The 22,232-nt window shown below is 47.3% G+C and overlaps 1 protein-coding gene across 1 annotated transcript in view; it reads right to left on the reverse strand.

Annotated features, from left to right (window-relative positions):
• The window catches only part of LOC139561268 (SH3 domain-containing protein 19-like), a 59,137-nt gene that overhangs the window by 14,541 nt on the left and 22,364 nt on the right, over positions 1-22,232 (reverse strand). Inside the window, exons 5-8 of the mRNA XM_071378251.1 lie at positions 13,447-13,582; positions 12,852-13,023; positions 11,236-12,645; positions 823-1,354 (exon numbers count right to left, since the gene is read on the reverse strand). Coding sequence (XP_071234352.1) covers positions 823-1,354; positions 11,236-12,645; positions 12,852-13,023; positions 13,447-13,582 — 2,250 coding nt within the window. The remainder of the gene's footprint in view (positions 1-822; positions 1,355-11,235; positions 12,646-12,851; positions 13,024-13,446; positions 13,583-22,232) is intronic.

Genomic DNA, 22,232 nt, shown 5'->3' on the forward strand with positions numbered 1-22,232 from the left:
TAACCAAGAGGAGGACTATACAGTCTATCAGGAGTCACTAACCAAGAGGTCTATACAGTCTATCAGGAGTCACTAACCAAGAGGAGGACTATACAGTCTATCAGGAGTCACTAACCAAGAGGACTATACAGTCTATCAGGAGTCACTAACCAAGAGGAGGACTATACAGTCTATCAGGAGTCACTAACCAAGAGGACTATACAGTCTATCAGGAGTCATTAACCAAGAGGAGGACTATACAGTCTATCAGGAGTCACTAACCAAGAGGACTATACAGTCTATCAGGAGTCATTAACCAAGAGGAGGACTATACAGTCTATCAGGAGTCACTAACCAAGAGGAGGACTATACAGTCTTTCATGAGTCACTAACCAAGGAGGACTATACTGTCTATCAGGAGACACTAACCAAGGAGGACTATACTGTCTATCAGGAGTCACTAACCAAGAGGACTATACTGTCTATCAGGAGTCACTAACCAAGAGGAGGACTATACAGTCTATCAGGAGTCACTAACCAAGAGGAGGACTATACAGTCTATCAGGAGACACTAACCAAGGAGGACTATACTGTCTATCAGGAGTCACTAACCAAGAGGACTATACTGTCTATCAGGAGTCACTAACCAAGAGGACTATACTGTCTATCAGGAGTCACTAACCAAGAGGAGGACTATACAGTCTATCAGGAGTCACTAACCAAGAGGAGGACTATACTGTCTATCAGGAGACACTAACCAAGGAGGACTATACTGTCTATCAGGAGTCACTAACCAAGAGGACTATACTGTCTATCAGGAGTCCAGGACACAGATACACTTACCGAGGAGGAAGAGGAGGTTCAGACTCTGTGGAGACTGGTTGGGTTTTCCTTTGGACTGGGGCTGGGGGTAACGCTGGGGGAGTAGACCCTACTGGGGCTGGGGGAGTAGACCCTACTGGGGCTGGGGGAGTAGACCCTACTGGGGCTGGGGGTAACGCTGGGGGTAACGCTGGGGGAGTAGACACCACTGGAGCTGGGGGTAAGGCTGGGGGAGTAGACACCACTGGAGCTGGGGGTAAGGCTGGGGGAGTAGACACCACTGGAGCTGGGGGTAAGGCTGGGGGAGTAGACACCACTGGAGCTGGGGGTAACGCTGGGGGTAACGCTGGGGGTAACGCTGGGGGTAACGCTGGGGGAGTAGACACCACTGGAGCTGGGGTTAAGACTGGGGGAGTAGACCGCACTGGAGCTGGGTTTGGGGTTGGAGATGGAGATGGGGCTAAGGTTGGGGGAGTAGCCTGGACTGGAGCTGGAGTTAAGGTCTGGATGGAGGGTTTGGATGCCAGAGAAGGTCTCCTGTTCTCTGGTAGGGCTGTCCCAGACACAGGAAAGGGAGAGGAGGGGAGAGGAGAGGAGGGGAGGGGAGAGGAAGAGAGGAGGGGAGGGGAGGGGAAGAGAGGAGGGGAGGGGAGGGGAGAGGAGAGAGGAGGGGAGAGAGGAGGGGAGAGGAGGGGAGGGGAGAGAGGAGGGGAGAGGAGAGAGGAGGGGAGAGGAAGAGAGGAGAGGAGGGGAGGGGAGAGGAGAGAGGAAGAGAGGAGAGGAGACGAGAGGAGAGGAGAGGAGAGGAGAGGAGAGGAAAGGAGAGGAGAGGAGAGGAGGGGAGAGGAGGGGAGAGGAGAGAGGAGGGGAGAGGAGAGGAGGGGAGAGGAAGAGAGGAGAGAAGAGGGTTCAAAAATGATTTTAGTACTTGCAATTACAGTTACAGTTAATAGTCATGTAAAGTTATGTGCATAATCACAGGAGGCTGTTGAGGGGAGGACGGCTCATAAAAGAACGGAGCAAATGGAATGGTGTCAAATACACAGAAATTATATCCAGTGTCTTCCTGAAAATATCCACAACCCTCGACTTATTCCACATTTTGTTGTTTTACAGCCTGAATTCAATTTTTTAAAATTTAACCTTTATTTAACCAGTCAGTTAAGAACACATTTCTTATTTACAATGACGGCCTACCAAAAGGTTAAAGACCACCTGCAGGGACCGGGGTTGGGATAAAAAATAAATAACATATAAATATTGGACAAAACACACATCAGAACAAGAGAGACACCACTGCACTACATAAAGAGAGACCTAAGACAACAACATAGCAAGGCAGCAACACAATATGACAACAACATGGTAGCAAAACAACATGGTAGCAACACAAAACATGGTACAAACATTATTGGGCACAGACAACAACACAAAGGGCAAGAAGGTAGAGACAAAATGGTCCAAATATTTGTTTCCCTCACCCATCTACACACAATATCCCATAACGACAAAGTGAAAACATGTTTAAAATACATTTTTGCAAATTTATTGAAAATGAAATGTATAAATATCAAATTTAAATAAGTATTCACACCCCTGAGTCAATACATGTTATAATCACTTTTGGCAGCGATTACAGCTGTGAGTCTTTCTGGTTAAGTCTTTAAGAACTTTGCACACCTGGATTGTACAATATTTGCCCATTATTCTTTAAAAAATTCTTCAAGCTCTGTCAAGTTCGTTGTTGATCATGGCTAGACATCCATTTTCAAATCTTGCCATAGATTTTCAAGATGATTTAAGTCCAAACTGTAACTATGCCACTCAGGAACATTCAATGTCATCTTGGTAACCAACTCCAGTGTATATTTAACCTTGTGTTTTAGGCTATTGTCCTGCTGAAAGGTGAATTTCAAATAAAATTTTAATTTGTCACAAGCTCCGAATACAACCTTACCGTGAAAAGTCCTTAACCAACAATGCAGTTCAAGAAATAGAGTTAAGAAAATACTTTATAATAAACTAAAGTAAAAAATTAAATAAAAAGTAATAACAAAATAACAATAACGAATACAGGGGGGTACAGAGTCAATGTGTGGGGGTACAGGTTAGTGGAGGTAATTTGTAAATGTGGGTAGGGGTAAAGTGACTATGCTAATAGTCCTACCCTACCTGCAAATAAAGTGGTCAATGTAAATAGAGTCTGGTGGCCATTTGATTAATTGTTCAGCAGTCTTATGGCTTGGGGATAGAAGCTGTTAATAATAAGGAGCCTTTTGGTCCTAGACTTGGAGCTCTGGTTCTCGTCTCCCAGTGTCTGTTGGAAAGCAGACTGAACCAGGTTGTCCACTAGGATTTGGCCTGCTGTATTCTGTTTATTTTTATTATTTATTTATTTTTTAGTATTGAATTAAAAAATAATATTTTGACTTTATTTTTTTACTTTTATCTTTGACTACCATTCTATCCCCCGCCCAGCAACTCCACTCCCACTTGTCTCCAAATCCACATCCCAACCCTCAGCTTCCCTCAGCCCATCCCACCTGTCTCTACTGACTGGCCACCCTCTTAGGATTTCTACGAAACCTATATCTTTCAACTATGCTGTGATGTTTAACGTATAATCTATCTAATCGAATCCACAGATTGCAAGTTGAAGATAAATACTTTTACTAAGAGTATTAGTATATTAGTAATTGACTGACCCGGTCTCTCCAGATCTCCTAACAGTACTATTTCTAGGGTCAAATTTAGATCAATGCTATGCATTTTCAGCCATTCCTGAACCTGAGACCAGAAACAGGCTACCTGAGGGCAATACCAAAGTAAATGGTATTTTGATTCTGCATCCTCACAACAAAATCTGCAGAGTTTCAATGATTTTATGCCCCAAATATTCAACATTTTGTTGCTGGCAAGAATTCTATATAATAATTTTAGCTGAAAAGCATGAAGTCTTGAATCTTGTGTTGTTTTATATATCAACTAATACACCCTGTACCATGGAATCGGTACATCAAAAATCTCCTCCCAACTATTTTACAATCTGTATGGCACAGTTGTCAACATTCTGGTCCTCAAATGAAACTGGTGTAATTTCCTATTTATGCAATTTTTATTCCTCCGCCAGTTTTGATCCTTTATATTGGGCAGACAGACCAGTTCCCTACCTTCTCCCGCTGCCACCCGCCTCCATTTTTGGAGCAATGCTGTAATCAATTGGTTGTACTTTTGGATTGAACAGACCTTCCCGTACAATTCTGATAACTCCATGAAGGACATAACTCTACCATTCCAATTTAAGAACAAAATACCCTTTTCAAACATCTTTTCCATAAATACAGGTATTTTATCAACCAGCACATTTGAGTTCAGCCATAATATTTGTTCTATCTTTTCAGGGGGATGAAACTGAAATTGTAACCAGCTCTGCAATGCTTGTTTGAAAAAGAGAGACACTTTGAAAAAGTATAATTTTCAATTAATCGAAAATGAGACATGGCAATCTGCACAAAGACAAAAAGGCAATTTTTAAACAATGGATGAGCTTTTCTTAGTAATCTACTGGAGAACCATTTAGGGTTCAAATAAAACTTTTGAATGAGTGAAGCTTTTAGAGAGAGGTTTAGTGATTATATTTAATCATCTCAACCAACCCAATTTATATTCATTATATAGATAGGCACGCTTTATTTCGTTTAGCGTCCCAGATAAATCATCAGGAGTAGGCAGCGCCATAAGTAAGTGAGTAAACTGAGATATGACTAAGGAGTTAATCAGGGCAATTTTTCCATAAATACACAGGTATTTACCTCTCCATGGTTGCAGGATTGTGTCTATTTTTACAAGTTTTCTATTGAATTTCATTGTTGGGAGCTTATTTATATATTTTGTGATATGAATACCAAGTATGTCTACTTCACCATCAGCCCATTTTATAGGTAAACTGCAGGGTAATGTAAAAGTTTTATTTTTTAAAGATCCAATACGTAATATTGTACACTTATCATAATTAGGTTTTAGTCCAGAGAGTACAGAAAAGTTATCTAGATCTTCAATTAGACATTGCAGGGATCTAGCTTGCGGACTTAATATAAAACTTGAGTCGTCAACATACATGGACACCTTTGTTTTTAAGCCTTGGATTTCTAATCCTCTAATGTTGTTATTGAATCTGATTTTAATAGCTAGCATTTCGATGGCCATAACGAATAGATATGGTGACAGCGGACACCCTTGTTTAACTCCTCCTGACAATTCAAAACTCTGAGAAGTAGCCGTTATTTACTATTTTACACATGGTGTTGCTATACATTATTTTTACCAATTTTATAAGCGAATCACTGAAATTGAAAAAATCCAGACATTTATATATAAAATCATTTATAAATAAAAAGGTATTTTCAAAATCCGCTATAAATACCATTCCTGGCTTCTTAGATGTTTCATGATGTTCTATTATTTCTAGTAGTTGTCGTATATTATCTCCAATATATCGTCCATGTAAAAAACCTGCCTGATCAGGATGAACAATACCTGGTAAAACCCTTTTAATTCTGAGCGCTTTGCATTTTGCTATTATTGTTGCATCACAACATTGAAGTGTAAGGGGCCTCCAGTTTTTTAGATAGACCGGGTCTTTATATTTGCCATCTGGGTCTTGTTTTAATAATAGAGAAATCAGACCTTCCTGCTGAGTACCTGACAGACTACCATTTCTATAGGAGTAGTTAAAACAATCTAACAATGGAGCTTTGTGTATATCAAAAAAAGGCTTGATATACCTCTACCGGTATGCCATCAAGCCCTGGGGTTTTTCCAGACTGAAAGGATTTAATACCCTCAAAAAGTTCTTCCTCTGTAATTTGGCCTTCGCACTGATCTTTCTGTACATTTGTTAATTTTCCATTTTTTAAATATTATTTGGAAAGAATTCCTTACCGTAATCTTCATTCAGTGGGAGAGGATGAGACGGAAAATAATTAGCTTCCTCTTAAAATAACACTCGGAGAACCATAGATGACTCTGTCTTCAGCAACGAGTTTCTGCAAATTATTTTTGTTAGCGTTCCTGTATTGGAGATTCAGGAAGAATTTTGTGCATTTTTCTCCGTATTCCATCCAGTTTGCTTCATTTTTTGTAATAGATTACATTAGATGGTTCTTGAATAAGTTCAAGTTCTTTTTGTTTTTCCTCTAACTTATTTTGTATCTCTGTAATATTGTTTTTATTGCCATCTACCTGTACTATTAGTTAATGGATTTCCCTTGTTAGTCTTCTTTAGCCAGAAACTGCTTTTTTATTATTGATGAATATTGAATTGAATGACCCCTAAAAGGTACATTTAAATGTATCCCAAACAATAAGGGGATTTGCTGAACCTATATTATATTGGAAAAATTCAGTTATAAATTATTTTGTCTTAGTTAAAAATAAGTTGTCTTCCAGTAAATTCTGATTAAATTTCCAATATCCACGTCCACGTGGAAACCCTATAAGAGTTATGTGAAGGCCAATTAGATGATGATCCGATTGCATTCTGTCTCCTATTCAAACTTTTAAAATCTTTGATGCAAGAGAGAGAGAGACAAGAAAGTAGTCAAGACGACTAGCTTGGTTAAGTCTCCTCCATGTATATCTCACAAGGTATTCCGTTTCTTTTTATCCCCAAAAAACTCCCTAGTCCTTGCCGATGACAAGCATACCCATAACATGACGCAGCCACCACCATGCTAGAACATATGAAGAGTGTTACTCAGTGATGACAGCACATAGTCTATTAATGGGGCAAAGCCAACTCAGTGCTCTGTTGGGTTTGCCCCAAATATAACACTTTGTATTCAGGACATAAAGTACCTTTCTTTGCCACATTTTTTGAAGTTTTACTTTAGTGGCTTATTGCAAACAGGATGCATGTTTTGGAATATTTTTATTGTGTAGAGGCTTCCTTCTTTTCACTCCATCAATTAGATTAGTATTGTAGAGTAACTACAATGTTGTTGATCCATCCTCAGTTGTTTTCCCCTATCACAGCCGTTAAACTCTGTAACTGATTTAAAGTCACCTTTGGCCTCATGATGAAATCCCTGAGTGGTTTCCTTCCTCTCCGGCAACTGAGTTAGGAAGGACACCTGTATCTTTGTAGTGACTGGGTGTATTGATACACCATCCAAAGTGTAATTAATAACGTCACCACGCTCAAAGGGATATTCAATGTCTGCTATCTACCAGTAGGTGCCCTTCTCTGCGAGGCATTGGAAAACCTCCCTGGTCTTTGTGGTTGAATCTGTGTTTGAAATTCCCTGCTCTACTGAGGGACCTTACAGATAATTGTATGTGTGGGGTACAGAGATGAGGTAGTCATTCATAAATCACGTTAAACATTATTATTGAACAAAGAGTGAGTCCATGCAACTTATGTGACTTGTTAAGCACATTTTTACTCCTGAACTTATTTAACATCCGCCCGGGTCTGGCCGGACGGTAGGCCGTCATTGTAAATAATAATTTGTTCTTATTAACAGACTTGTCTCGTTAAATAAAGGTTAAATAAAAAAATAAGCTTGCCATAACAAAAGGGTTGAATACTTATTGACTGAAAAACATTTCAGCTTTTCATTTTTTATTAATTTGTAAATATTTTCTAAACAACAATTCCACTTTGACATGTGGGGTAGTGTGTGTGTGTGTGTGTGTGTGTGTGTGTGTGTGTGTGTGTGTGTGTGTGTGTGTGTGTGTGTGTGTGTGTGTGTGTGTGTGTGTGTGTAGGCCAGTGACAAAATCTCAGTGTAATCTATTTTAAATTCAGGCTGTAGCAGAACAACATGTAGTTCTTCTTCTTCACTTCTCTGAATGCTCTGTACTGTATACCATTTCCTCTCATTCCACTCCAGTCGTTACCCCGAGCCTATCCTCCCCAATTAGGGTGCCACCAACCTCCTGTGGCATAACTGAGGTTTTCAAACTGAAACTGACACACACCCACACCAGGGGCTGTTCACACACAATCAGGACATTTTTTGTTGGGTTTCACATGGTGGGTTGAGTAACAAATTATGACTCTCGCACGTTTTCTGACACATACATCCTATAAAAAAAAAGAAACACCATGTTTGATGAAAACAACTCAGTTAGCATGCTATCACGCTTCTCAGTTAGCATGCTATCACACTTCTCAGTTAGCATGCTATCACGCTTCTCAGTTAGCATGCTATCACGCTTCTCAGTTAGCATGCTATCACGCTTCTCAGTTAGCATGCTATCACGCTTCTCAGTTAGCAGGCTATCACACTTCTCAGTTAGCATGCTATCACGCTTCTCAGTTAGCATGCTATCACGCTTCTCAGTTAGCATGCTATCACGCTTCTCAGTTAGCATGCTATCACGCTTCTCAGTTAGCAGGCTATCACACTTCTCAGTAGGCAGGCTATCACACTTCTCAGTTAGCATGCTATCACGCTTCTCAGTTAGCATGCTATCACGCTTCTCAGTTAGCATGCTATCACGCTTCTCAGTTAGCATGCTATCACGCTTCTCAGTTAGCATGCTATCACGCTTCTCAGTTAGCATGCTATCACGCTTCTCAGTTAGCAGGCTATCACACTTCTCAGTTAGCATGCTATCACGCTTCTCAGTTAGCATGCTATCACGCTTCTCAGTTAGCATGCTATCACGCTTCTCAGTTAGCATGCTATCACGCTTCTCAGTTAGCAGGCTATCACACTTCTCAGTAGGCAGGCTATCACACTTCTCAGTAGGCAGGCTACCGCACTTCTCAGTTATCAGACTATCGCACTTCTCAGTATGCAGGCTACCGCACTTCTCAGTTATCAGACTATTGCACTTCTCAGTAGGCAGGCTACCGCACTTCTCAGTTATCAGATTATCGCACTTCTCAGTAGGCAGGCTACCGCACTTCTCAATTATCAGACTATCGCACTTCTCAGTAGGCAGGCTATCGCACTTCTCAGTTATCAGACTATTGCACTTCTCAGTAGGCAGGCTATCACACTTCTCAGTTATCAGACTATTGCACTTCTCAGTAGGCAGGCTACCGCACTTCTCAGTTATCAGACTATCGCACTTCTCAGTAGGCAGGCTATCACACTTCTCAGTAGGCAGGCTATCACACTTCTCAGTTATCAGGCTATCGCACTTCTCAGTTAGCAGGCTATCGCACTTCTCAGTAGGCAGGCTATCGCACTTCTCAGTTATCAGACTATCGCACTTCTCAGTAGGCAGGCTACCGCACTTCTCAGTTATCAGACTATCGCACTTCTCAGTAGGCAGGCTATCGCACTTCTCAGTAGGCAGACTACCGCACTTCTCAGTTATCAGACTATCGCACTTCTCAGTAGGCAGGCTATCGCACTTCTCAGTTATCAGACTATCGCACTTCTCAGTAGGCAGGCTACCGCACTTCTCAGTTAGGCAGACTACCGCACTTCTCAGTTAGGCAGGCTATCGCACTTCTCAGTAGGCAGGCTATCGCACTTCTCAGTTATCAGACTATCGCACTTCTCAGTAGGCAGGCTACCGCACTTCTCAGTTATCAGGCTATCGCACTTCTCAGTAGGCAGGCTATGACACCTATCAATAGGCAGGCTATCACACTTCTCAGTTAGCAGGCTATCGCACTTCTCAGTAGGCAGGCTATCACACTTCTCAGTAGGCAGGCTATCACACTTCTCAGTAGGCAGGCTATCACACTTCTCAGTTAGCATGCATGCTATCACACTTCTCAGTTAGCATGCATGCTATCACACTTCTCAGTTAGCATGCATGCTATCACACTTCTCAGTTAGCATGCATGCTATCACACTTCTCAGTTAGCATGCATGCTATCACACTTCTCAGTTATCAGGCTATCACACTTCTCAGTTAGCATGCATGCTATCACACTTCTCAGTTATCAGGCTATCACACTTCTCAGTTATCAGGCTATCACACTTCTCAGTTAGCAGGCTATCACACTTCTCAGTAGGCAGGCTATCACACTTCTCAGTAGGCAGGCTATCACACTTCTCAGTTAGCAGGCTATCGCACTTCTCAGTAGGCAGGCTACCGCACTTCTCAGTTATCAGACTATCGCACTTCTCAGTAGGCAGGCTATCGCACTTCTCAGTAGGCAGACTACCGCACTTCTCAGTTATCAGACTATCGCACTTCTCAGTAGGCAGGCTATCGCACTTCTCAGTAGGCAGGCTACCGCACTTCTCAGTTATCAGACTATCGCACTTCTCAGTAGGCAGGCTATCGCACTTCTCAGTAGGCAGACTACCGCACTTCTCAGTTATCAGACTATCGCACTTCTCAGTTATCAGGCTATCGCACTTCTCAGTAGGCAGGCTATCACACCTATCAATAGGCAGGCTATCACACTTCTCAGTTAGCAGGCTATCGCACTTCTCAGTAGGCAGGCTATCACACTTCTCAGTAGGCAGGCTATCACACTTCTCAGTAGGCAGGCTATCACACTTCTCAGTAGGCAGGCTATCACACTTCTCAGTAGGCAGGCTATCACACTTCTCAGTTAGCATGCATGCTATCACACTTCTCAGTTAGCATGCATGCTATCACACTTCTCAGTTAGCATGCATGCTATCACATTTCTCAGTTATCAGGCTATCACACTTCTCAGTTATCAGGCTATCACACTTCTCAGTTAGCAGGCTATCACACTTCTCAGTAGGCAGGCTATCACACTTCTCAGTAGGCAGGCTATCACACTTCTCAGTTAGCAGGCTATCACACTTCTCAGTTAGCAGGCTATCACGCTTCTCAGTAGGCAGGCTGTCACACTTCTCAGTTAGCAGGCTGTCACACTTCTCAGTAGGCAGGCTATCACACTTCTCAGTAGGCAGGCTATCACACTTCTCAGTTAGCAGGCTATCACACTTCTCAGTTAGCAGGCTATCACACTTCTCAGTTAGCAGGCTATCGCACTTCTCAGTTAGCATGCATGCTATCACACTTCTCAGTAGGCAGGCTATCACACTTCTCAGTTAGCAGGCTATCGCACTTCTCAGTTAGCATGCATGATATCACACTTCTCAGTTAGCAGGCTATCACACTTCTCAGTTAGCATGCATGCTATCACACTTCTCAGTAGGCAGGCTATCACACTTCTCAGTTAGCATGCACGCTATCACACTTCTCAGTTAGCATGCCTGCTATCACACTTCTCAGTTAGCATGCATGCTATCAGGCTATCACACTTCTCAGTTATCGGGCTATCGCACTTCTCAGTAGGCAGGCTATCGCACTTCTCAGTAGGCAGGCTATCACACTTCTCAGTTAGCAGGCTATCACACTTCTCAGTTATCAGGCTATCACACTTCTCAGTTAGCAGGCTATCACACTTCTCAGTTATCAGTCTATCACACTTCTCAAAACACATCATAGGTAGCTTAGTGCTGCTTTACACACACTTACCACTCGCTCGACCGGGTGCCGTCATGGCAGTGGGCTTCTGAGCAACACTTGGTCTAGTGTTGGTGCTGTGGAGGTCTCCGGAGGGTCTGGTGTTGGTGCTGTGGAGGTCTCCGGAGGGTCTGGTGTTGGTGCTGTGGAGGTCTCCGGAGGGTCTAGTGTTGGTGCTGTGGAGGTCTCCGGAGGGTCTGGTCCTGGGTGCTACTGGAGGTCTGGGAGGAGGACAGGGGATTGGCGGGGTCCCCTCTGTCTGCCCAGCCTGGCGGTCTGGTCTTTGGGGTTCAGAGGGGGGCTTTCTAGGGAGCATGGGTCGGGGTGCAGGGATTGGGACAATAGGGTTAAGGGCAGGGACAGGAGCAAGGACAGGGGTACTTGAGGTGGCCTTAAAAGGCTTGGGAGAGGGGTCACTGGGTTTGGGAGAGGGAGAGGGGTCACTGGGCTTGGGAGAGGGGTCACTGGGCTTGGGAGAGGGGTCACTGGGCTTGGGAGAGGGGTCACTGGGTTTGGGAGAGGGGTCACTGGGTTTGGGAGAGGGGTCACTGGGTTTGGGCTGTGCGGTGGTTGTATCAACAGTCAAGTTCACGGCGATCGCCACCGAGCCTCCGCCTTGCCAGACTCCTTTGCAGGATGTCTTGGTGGCGAGGGAGGGTTTAGGGGCGATGGGAGGGGCCGGTTTGGACGGGACCTGGACTCGGTGACGGGGTTCAGGTCTCCCCCGCCCTAGCAACGTGCCGTTGTCTCCATGGCTACCGTGGTCCTCTGCCTGTTGCTGCTGCTCGAAGGCTTGTATCCTGGCTCTCAGAGTACTCATATCTTCCTCCTCTTCTTCTTCTTCTTCTCCCGATTCGCTCTCTCTGTTTTCGTTGCTATGGTGATCAGGGAAGCCCCAATCGTCAGAGCTGAAGGCGTCTAGGAGCTCCTGAAAGTACTTCCCCTCCTGATAACTCACTTCCTGGTTCTCTGTGACCTCACTTTCTGTCTGTCCCAGCCTCACCAGGGTCTGAACCTTGACCTCTCGCCTGATTGGTCGAAGGCTATTCTTAGTGCGAGGGTGTGGCCTGGGCCGGGTATGAAGCGGAGGAGGGGAGGAGGGAGTTGTCAAGGCAACAGTGGAATGAGGGGGTGGGACCGAGGAGGACTGCACCCATTGGTCGGTCTGGCTGCCAGAGGCAAAGGTCAGAGCTGAGAAAGAATCAGAGGTCAAGAGATCACTGTGAAACGCTGCTGGTCTGGTGTTCTCGGTGTGTGTGCTGGTCGGAGTGTGTGTGTGTAGTGCCGGACTGTCTTCTAGGAAGAGGACAGGGTCGACAGTAGCAGTAGCAGCTCCCGTCGTGTCATCAACGTGCGACGGCGTGTCATCAGGTTTGGATATAAAAGGAAAAGAAGGTCTGGGAGGCTTTGGAGCTCTGGTGGCTACAAACAAACACCAATTCACGCATTAAAGCAACACGCACCAGTACAAATAGGATGAATTTGACTTAATGTCAGATTTTGGACCCCAAAACAGCCTCTCAACATTAAACTAATCCAGATCTCCACAGACCAAAATAGAATTCTAAGAACTGATTGATAGACTATGGTGCTGTCAACCTCCCCGCCCACTCCTCCCCCTCTCTTACCCACTGAGCCTCTCTGGACTGGGGCGTGACTGTGGGTTGGAACTGAGGATTCTGGTCCGGTGTCCGTCTGCGTGGCGATGGTAGTCGTGGAGACGGAAGACGAGGAGAGAGGCAACACTTGATCCTGTTCCTGTCTCTTCTCTCTAATCACCTCATCGTAGGAGGGGGGAGGCTGGGGGAGGGAAGAGCGAGAGAGGAAAACAGAACTATTCATGACTCACATCCGAAAGAACACAGATTACTGCAAGTCATCCGATTCGACCCCAACGTGTGTCAGGGATAAACACAGGGAACATATTTACAGAAGAGTTGAAAACCATGACACGTTTTTACTAGGGTTGGGCGATGTCAACCTTTGTCTGTCGTGATTATCATAAAACACCGTGATATACGATGGTTTTGCTCCCTATTGGCCAATCCCCCCCCCCCCCCCCACAAAAAGTTAAATTCAAATTCAAATAAAAAATGAAGATACTTTTGTCCCACATCATAATGTGATGTGATTATAATAGTCCCTGTCGGTAATCACGTAATAATAATATGAAATTCCCCTCGACCACAAATTGACGGAAAACCAACATTCAGGGTTAGTTACCTGTATAGTAGGAGGTATACTACTGCCCCAGATCTGAGCGGCGGGAGGAGGAGGAGGAGGGAATCCCCCAGAAGCCCCGGGGAACCAGGTATTAGACACCAGTGGCTCTGCTGAAAGGATGGTGATCTCTGGACGCCTGGCGTAGAGACACAACACATAGAGAGGATATCATCATAAAGCTAGGACAACATAGAGAGGATATCATCATAGAGCTAGGACAACATAGAGAGGATATTTGTAAGTCGCTCTGGATAAGAGCGTCTGCTAAATGACGTAAATGTAAATGATATCATCATAGAGCTAGGACAACATAGAGAGGATATCATCATAGAGCTAGGACAACATAGAGAGGATATCAACCTGATAGAGAAATGGAAAATAAAGATATATACATGTAACTGCCAAAAATAAAGGAAACACTTACATAGTGTCTTAACGGGTAGGAAGCAGGGGTTGGCACCCAAATTATTATATTCCTGAACAGAACCTTTGGGGTTCCGTTCCACTGTTCCAACCAGCAAAATAAAGTTCTGTACAAGTTCTGAACCCAAAAAAGTACCGGTTTATTCATAGTTACTTTCTGTCCCTTTTGAAATCTCTGAAATCTGTTTTTTTTCTGTATAGGAAAGTCATTAAGCATCACAATGACAGTGTAGGACAGCCAGTCACTAGGGACAGACCAGTGTAGGACAGCCAGTCACTAGGGACAGACCAGTGTAGGACAGCCTGTCACTATGGACAGACCAGTGTAGGACAGCCAGTCACTAGGGACAGACCAGTGTAGGACAGCCAGTCACTAGGGACAGACCAGTGTAGGACAGCCAGTCACTAGGGACAGACCAGTGTAGGACAGCCAGTCACTAGGGACAGACCAGTGTAGGACAGCCTGTCACTATGGACAGACCAGTGTAGGACAGCCAGTCACTAGGGACAGACCAGTGTAGGACAGCCAGTCACTATGGACAGACCAGTGTTGGACAGTCAGTCACTAGGGACAGACCAGTGTAGGACAGCCTGTCACTATGGACAGACCAGTGTAGGACAGCCAGTCACTAGGGACAGACCAGTGTAGGACAGCCAGTCACTAGGGACAGACCAGTGTAGGACAGCCAGTCACTAGGGACAGACCAGTGTAGGACAGCCTGTCACTATGGACAGACCAGTGTAGGACAGCCAGTCACTAGGGACAGACCAGTGTAGGACAGCCAGTCACTATGGACAGACCAGTGTTGGACAGTCAGTCACTAGGGACAGACCAGTGTAGGACAGCCTGTCACTATGGACAGACCAGTGTAGGACAGCCAGTCACTAGGGACAGACCAGTGTAGGACAGCCAGTCACTAGGGACAGACCAGTGTAGGACAGCCAGTCACTAGGGACAGACCAGTGTAGGACAGCCAGTCACTAGGGACAGACCAGTGTAGGACAGCCTGTCACTATGGACAGACCAGTGTAGGACAGCCAGTCACTAGGGACAGACCAGTGTAGGACAGCCAGTCACTATGGACAGACCAGTGTTGGACAGTCAGTCACTAGGGACAGACCAGTGTAGGACAGCCAGTCACTAGGGACAGACCAGTGTAGGACAGCCAGTCACTAGGGACAGACCAGTGTTGGACAGCCAGTCACTAGGGACAGACCAGTGTAGGACAGCCAGTCACTAGGGACAGACCAGTGTAGGACAGCCAGTCACTAGGGACAGACCAGTGTAGGACAGCCAGTCACTATGGACAGACCAGTGTTGGACAGTCAGTCACTAGGGACAGACCAGTGTAGGACAGCCAGTCACTAGGGACAGACCAGTGTAGGACAGCCAGTCACTAGGGACAGACCAGTGCTGGACAGCCAGTCACTATGGACAGACCAGTGCTGGACAGACGGGAGGGGCTACAGTAGACTAGGCTTCAGAGGGGGAGGGGCTACAGTAGACTAGGCTTCAGAGGGGGAGGGGCTACAGTAGACTAGGCTTCAGAGGGGGAAGGGCTACAGTAGACTAGGCTTCAGAGGGGGAGGGGCTACAGTAGACTAGGCTTCAGATGGGGGAGGGGCTACAGTAGACTCAGCTTCAGACGGGGGAGGGGCTACAGTAGACTAGGCTTCAGAGGGGGAGGAGCTACAGTAGACTAGGCTTCAGAGGGGGAGGAGCTACAGTAGACTAGGCTTCAGAGGGGGAGGAGCTACAGTAGACTAGGCTTCGGAGGGGGAGGAGCTACAGTAGACTAGGCTTAAGAGGGGGAGGGGCTACAGTAGACTCTGCTTCAGATGGGGAGGGGCTACAGTAGACTAGGCTTCAGAGGGGGAGGGGCTACAGTAGACTAGGCTTCAGAGGGGGAGGGTCTACAGTAGACTAGGCTTCAGAGGGGGAGGGGCTACAGTAGACTATGCTACAGAGGGGGAGGGGCTACAATAGACTAGGCTACAGAGGGGGAGGGGCTACAGTAGACTAGGCTTCAGAGGGGGAGGGTCTACAGTAGACTAGGCTTCAGAGGGGGAGGGTCTACAGTAGACTATGCTACAGAGGGGGAGGGGCTACAGTAGACGAGGCTACAGAGGGGGAGGGGCTACAGTAGACTAGGCTTCAGAGGGGGAGGGTCTACAGTAGACTATGCTACAGAGGGGGAGGGGCTACAGTAGACTAGGCTTCAGAGGGGGAGGGGCTACAGTAGACTAGGCTTCAGACGGGGGAGGGGCTACAGTAGACTCAGCTTCAGACGGGGGAGGGGCTACAGTAGACTAGGCTTCAGAGGGGGAGGAGCTACAGTAGACTAGGCTTCAGAGGGGGAGGAGCTACAGTAGACTAGGCTTAAGAGGGGGAGGGGCTACAGTATACTAGGCTTCAGAGGGGGAGGAGCTACAGTAGACTAGGCTTCAGAGGGGGAGGAGCTACAGTAGACTAGGCTTAAGAGGGGGAGGGGCTACAGTAGACTCTGCTTCAGATGGGGAGGGGCTACAGTAGACTAGGCTTCAGAGGGGGAGGGGCTACAGTAGACTAGGCTTCAGAGGGGGAGGGTCTACAGTAGACTAGGCTTCAGAGGGGGAGGGGCTACAGTAGACTATGCTACAGAGGGGGAGGGGCTACAGTAGACTAGGCTTCAGAGGGGGAGGGGCTACAGTAGACTAGGCTACAGAGGGGGAGGGGCTACAGTAGACTAGGCTTCAGAGGGGGAGGGGCTACAGTAGACTAGGCCAACTTGTAAGTCGCTCTGGATAAGAGCGTCTGCTAAATGACTTAAATGTAAATGTAAATGCTTCAGAGGGGGAGGGTCTACAGTAGACTATGCTACAGAGGGGGAGGGGCTACAGTAGACTAGGCTACAGAGGGGGAGGGGCTACAGTAGACTAGGCTTCAGAGGGGGAGGGGCTACAGTAGACTAGGATACAGAGGGGGAGGGGCTACAGTAGACTAGGCTTCAGAGGGGGAGGGGCTACAGTAGACTAGGCTTCAGACGGGGGAGGGGCTACAGTAGACTCAGCTTCAGACGGGGGAGGGGCTACAGTAGACTAGGCTTCAGAGGGGGAGGAGCTACAGTAGACTAGGCTTCAGAGGGGGAGGAGCTACAGTAGACTCTGCTTCAGATGGGGAGGGGCTACAGTAGACTAGGCTTCAGAGGGGGAGGGGCTACAGTAGACTCTGCTTCAGATGGGGAGGGGCTACAGTAGACTAGGCTTCAGAGGGGGAGGGGCTACAGTAGACTAGGCTTCAGAGGGGGAGGGTCTACAGTAGACTAGGCTTCAGAGGGGGAGGGGCTACAGTAGACTATGCTACAGCGGGGGAGGGGCTACAGTAGACTAGGCTACAGAGGGGGAGGGGCTACAGTAGACTAGGCTTCAGAGGGGGAGGGGCTACAGTAGACTAGGCTACAGAGGGGGAGGGGCTACAGTAGACTAGGCTTCAGACGGGGGAGGGGCTACAGTAGACTCAGCTTCAGACGGGGGAGGGGCTACAGTAGACTAGGCTTCAGAGGGGGAGGAGCTACAGTAGACTAGGCTTCAGAGGGGGAGGAGCTACAGTAGACTCTGCTTCAGATGGGGAGGGGCTACAGTAGACTAGGCTTCAGAGGGGGAGGGGCTACAGTAGACTCTGCTTCAGATGGGGAGGGGCTACAGTAGACTAGGCTTCAGAGGGGGAGGGGCTACAGTAGACTAGGCTTCAGAGGGGGAGGGTCTACAGTAGACTAGGCTTCAGAGGGGGAGGGGCTACAGTAGACTATGCTACAGCGGGGGAGGGGCTACAGTAGACTAGGCCTCAGAGGGGGAGGGGCTACAGTAGACTAGGCTTCAGAGGGGGAGGAGCTACAGTAGACTAGGCTTCAGAGGGGGAGGGTCTACAGTAGACTAGGCTTCAGAGGGGGAGGGGCTACAGTAGACTAGGCTTCAGACGGGGGAGGGGCTACAGTAGACTCAGGCTTCAGACGGGGGAGGGGCTACAGTAGACTATGCTACAGAGGGGGAGGGGCTACAGTAGACTAGGCTACAGAGGGGGAGGGGCTACAGTAGACTAGGCTTCAGAGGGGGAGGGGCTACAGTAGACTAGGCTACAGAGGGGGAGGGGCTACAGTAGACTAGGCTTCAGAGGGGGAGGGGCTACAGTAGACTAGGCTTCAGAGGGGGAGGGGCTACAGTAGACTAGGCTTCAGACGGGGGAGGGGCTACAGTAGACTCAGCTTCAGACGGGGGAGGGGCTACAGTAGACTAGGCTTCAGAGGGGGAGGAGCTACAGTAGACTAGGCTTCAGAGGGGGAGGAGCTACAGTAGACTCTGCTTCAGATGGGGAGGGGCTACAGTAGACTAGGCTTCAGAGGGGGAGGGGCTACAGTAGACTAGGCTTCAGAGGGGGAGGGTCTACAGTAGACTAGGCTTCAGAGGGGGAGGGGCTACAGTAGACTATGCTACAGCGGGGGAGGGGCTACAGTAGACTAGGCCTCAGAGGGGGAGGGGCTACAGTAGACTAGGCTTCAGAGGGGGAGGAGCTACAGTAGACTAGGCTTCAGAGGGGGAGGGTCTACAGTAGACTAGGCTTCAGAGGGGGAGGGGCTACAGTAGACTAGGCTTCAGACGGGGGAGGGGCTACAGTAGACTCAGCTTCAGACGGGGGAGGGGCTACAGTAGACTAGGCTTCAGAGGGGGAGGAGCTACAGTAGACTAGGCTTCAGAGGGGGAGGAGCTACAGTAGACTAGGCTTCAGAGGGGGAGGAGCTACAGTAGACTAGGCTTAAGAGGGGGAGGGGCTACAGTAGACTCTGCTTCAGATGGGGAGGGGCTACAGTAGACTAGGCTTCAGAGGGGGAGGGGCTACAGTAGACTAGGCTTCAGAGGGGGAGGGTCTACAGTAGACTAGGCTTCAGAGGGGGAGGGGCTACAGTAGACTATGCTACAGAGGGGGAGGGGCTACAGTAGACTAGGCCTCAGAGGGGGAGGGGCTACAGTAGACTAGGCTTCAGAGGGGGAGGGGCTACAGTAGACTCAGCTTCAGACGGGGGAGGGGCTACAGTAGACTAGGCTTCAGAGGGGGAGGGGCTACAGTAGACTACGCTTCAGAGGGGGAGGGGCTACAGTAGACTAGGCTTCAGAGGGGGAGGGTCTACAGTAGACTAGGCTTCAGAGGGGGAGGGGCTACAGTAGACTAGGCTTCAGAGGGGGAGGGGCTACAGTAGACTCTGCTTCAGATGGGGAGGGGCTACAGTAGACTAGGCTTCAGAGGGGGAGGGGCTACAGTAGACTAGGCTTCAGAGGGGGAGGGTCTACAGTAGACTAGGCTTCAGAGGGGGAGGGGCTACAGTAGACTAGGCTTCAGAGGGGGAGGGTCTACAGTAGACTAGGCTTCAGAGGGGGAGGGGCTACAGTAGACTAGGCTTCAGAGGGGGAGGGGCTACAATAGACTAGGCTTCAGAGGGGGAGGGGCTACAGTAGACTAGGCTTCAGAGGGGGAGGGTCTACAGTAGACTAGGCTTCAGAGGGGGAGGGGCTACAGTAGACTAGGCTTCAGAGGGGGAGGGGCTACAGTAGACTCAGCTTCAGAGGGGGAGGGGCTACAGTAGACTATGCTTCAGAGGGGAAGGGGCTACAGTAGACTAGGCTTCAGAGGGGGAGGGGCTACAGTAGACTCAGATTCAGAGGGGAAGAGGCAGGGTAGCCTACACACGTACACACAGGCAAGGATTTCCAGCTGGCAGACAGACGCTGGAACACGTTTCTGACTGACAGAGTGAGAGCTTTGCATAGGCACGTTGTTGCGATTTTTGTGGGACTGAAAATAAAATGAGTTTTTTTCGCCACCATGGCCTTTTTATTGCCTTAACTCCCTTATCTTACCTCATTTGCACTCACTGTATATAGACTTTTTTTTGGTTTTCTTTTGTTCTATTGTATTATTGACTGTAGGTTTGTTTATTCCACGTGTAACTCTGTGTTGTTGTTTTTGTCGCACTGCTTTGCTTTATCTTGGCCAGGTCGCAGTTGTAAATGAGAACTTGTCCTCAACTAGCCTACCTGGTTAAATAAAGGTGAATTGAAAAAAAGAGTTATTAACCGGTTCCCATGATTTTTAAATAGCGGTTCTGTTACGGAAGAGTATAGATCACTTTAGTTTCTGGTTCCGATTCTGTTCCTCTAATAATTTAGTTCCGGTTTTGTTCCCTGAACCAGTTCCAACCCCTAGTAGAAAACACAGTGTGGTTAAAGACTTAGTCACCATCTGGTTACCTATAACTACAAACATAGTTATGTTTTGGGGTTATTAACATATTTATTTAACTTATTTCTGGATATCTTTTTAAAACGACCCACAATGCCTTCTTGTTCTAATTGTGTAGTTCCTCATCTGTGTTTTTTTTTTGGGGGGGGGGTGAGGGGGGAACTTCTCTGCATTTTCTTCTGAAGTAGGCTACGGGAGTTTTGTAACTTTTTCCACCTTGGCTTAGTACTGGCTGACATCTGGAATCTATCTACCTAACTGTAGGTTTGGCAGGAAATGCAATTGAAACCAGTAGTCATGAGTGCAAACACTTTTGGTTTAATTTAGAAGTTTTAAATTTTAAGTGTTTTCTGTTGGTGTTTACATTTATAGTGAATAGGCTGACCTGCCGGGTCCTCCATATTACATCACAGCCCGGGGGAAAAAACATTTCCCCACATGACTTCGACATTCTGTGAGGTGAGGTGTAACTTTGCATTGGGACATTTGATGCGTATACTAATGCAAAACCATATGTTACATGTGGTTCCCTTTATGTTACCTACCCTTTAACCCTACCCTCTAACTCTACCCTCTAACCCTACCCTTTAACCCTTCCCTTTAACCCTTCCCTCTAACCCTTCCCTCTAACCCTTCCCTTTAACCCTACCCTTTAACCCTACCCTCTAACCCTACCCTCTAACCCTACCCTCTAACCCTTCCCTCTAACCCTACCCTCTAACCCTACCCTTTAACCCTACCCTCTAACCCTACCCTTTAACCCTACCCTCTAACTCTACCCTTTAACACTACCCTTTAACACTACCCTTTAACACTACCCTTTAACACTACCCTCTAACACTACCGTTTAACACTACCGTTTAACACTACCCTCTAACACTACCCTTTAACACTACCCTTTAACCCTACCCTTTAACCCTACCCTTTAACCCTACCCTCTAACCCTACCCTCTAACACTACCCTTTAACACTACCCTTTAACCCTACCCTTTAACCCTACCCTCTAACCCTTCCCTCTAACCCTACCCTTTAACCCTACCCTCTAACCCTTCCCTCTAACCCTTCCCTCTAACCCTACCCTCTAACCCTTCCCTCTAACCCTACCCTTTAACCCTTCCCTCTAACCCTTCCCTCTAACCCTACCCTTTAACCCTACCCTCTAACCCTTCCCTCTAACCCTACCCTTTAACCCTACCCTTTAACCCTACCCTTTAACCCTTCCCTCTAACCCTACCCTCTAACCCTACCCTTTAACCCTACCCTCTAACCCTACCCTTTAACCCTACCCTTTAACCCTACCCTCTAACCCTACCCTTTAACCCTACCCTTTAACCCTACCCTCTAACCCTACCCTTTAACCCTACCCTTTAACCCTACCCTTTAACTCTACCCTCTAACCCTTCCCTTTAACCCTTCCCTTTAACCCTACCCTTTAACCCTACCCTTTAACACTACCCTTTAACCCTACCCTCTAACCCTTCCCTTTAACCCTACCCTTTAACCCTTCCCTTTAACCCTACCCTCTAACCCTACCCTTTAACCCTTCCCTCTAACCCTTCCCTTTAACCCTACCCTCTAACCCTACCCTTTAACCCTACCCTTTAACCCTACCCTCTAACCCTTCCCTTTAACCCTACCCTCTAACCCTACCCTTTAACCCTACCCTTTAACCCTTCCCTCTAACCCTTCCCTTTAACCCTACCCTCTAACCCTACCCTTTAACCCTACCCTCTAACCCTACCCTTTAACCCTACCCTCTAACCCTACCCTTTAACCCTTCCCTCTAACCCTTCCCTTTAACCCTACCCTCTAACCCTACCCTTTAACCCTTCCCTTTAACCCTACCCTCTAACCCTACCCTTTAACCCTACCCTCTAACCCTACCCTTTAACCCTTCCCTTCTAACCCTTCCCTCTAACCCTTCCCTCTAACCCTTCCCTCTAACCCTTCCCTTTAACCCTTCCCTTTAACCCTTCCCTCTAGCCCTTCCCTCTAACCCTTCCCTCTAACCCTTCCCTCTAACCCTTCCCTCTAACCCTTCCCTTTAACCCTTCCCTCTAGCCCTTCCCTCTAACCCTTCCCTCTAACCCTA

This window comes from Salvelinus alpinus, chromosome 31 (genome assembly GCF_045679555.1).
Source record: "Salvelinus alpinus chromosome 31, SLU_Salpinus.1, whole genome shotgun sequence".
Classification (NCBI taxonomy): domain Eukaryota; kingdom Metazoa; phylum Chordata; class Actinopteri; order Salmoniformes; family Salmonidae; genus Salvelinus; species Salvelinus alpinus.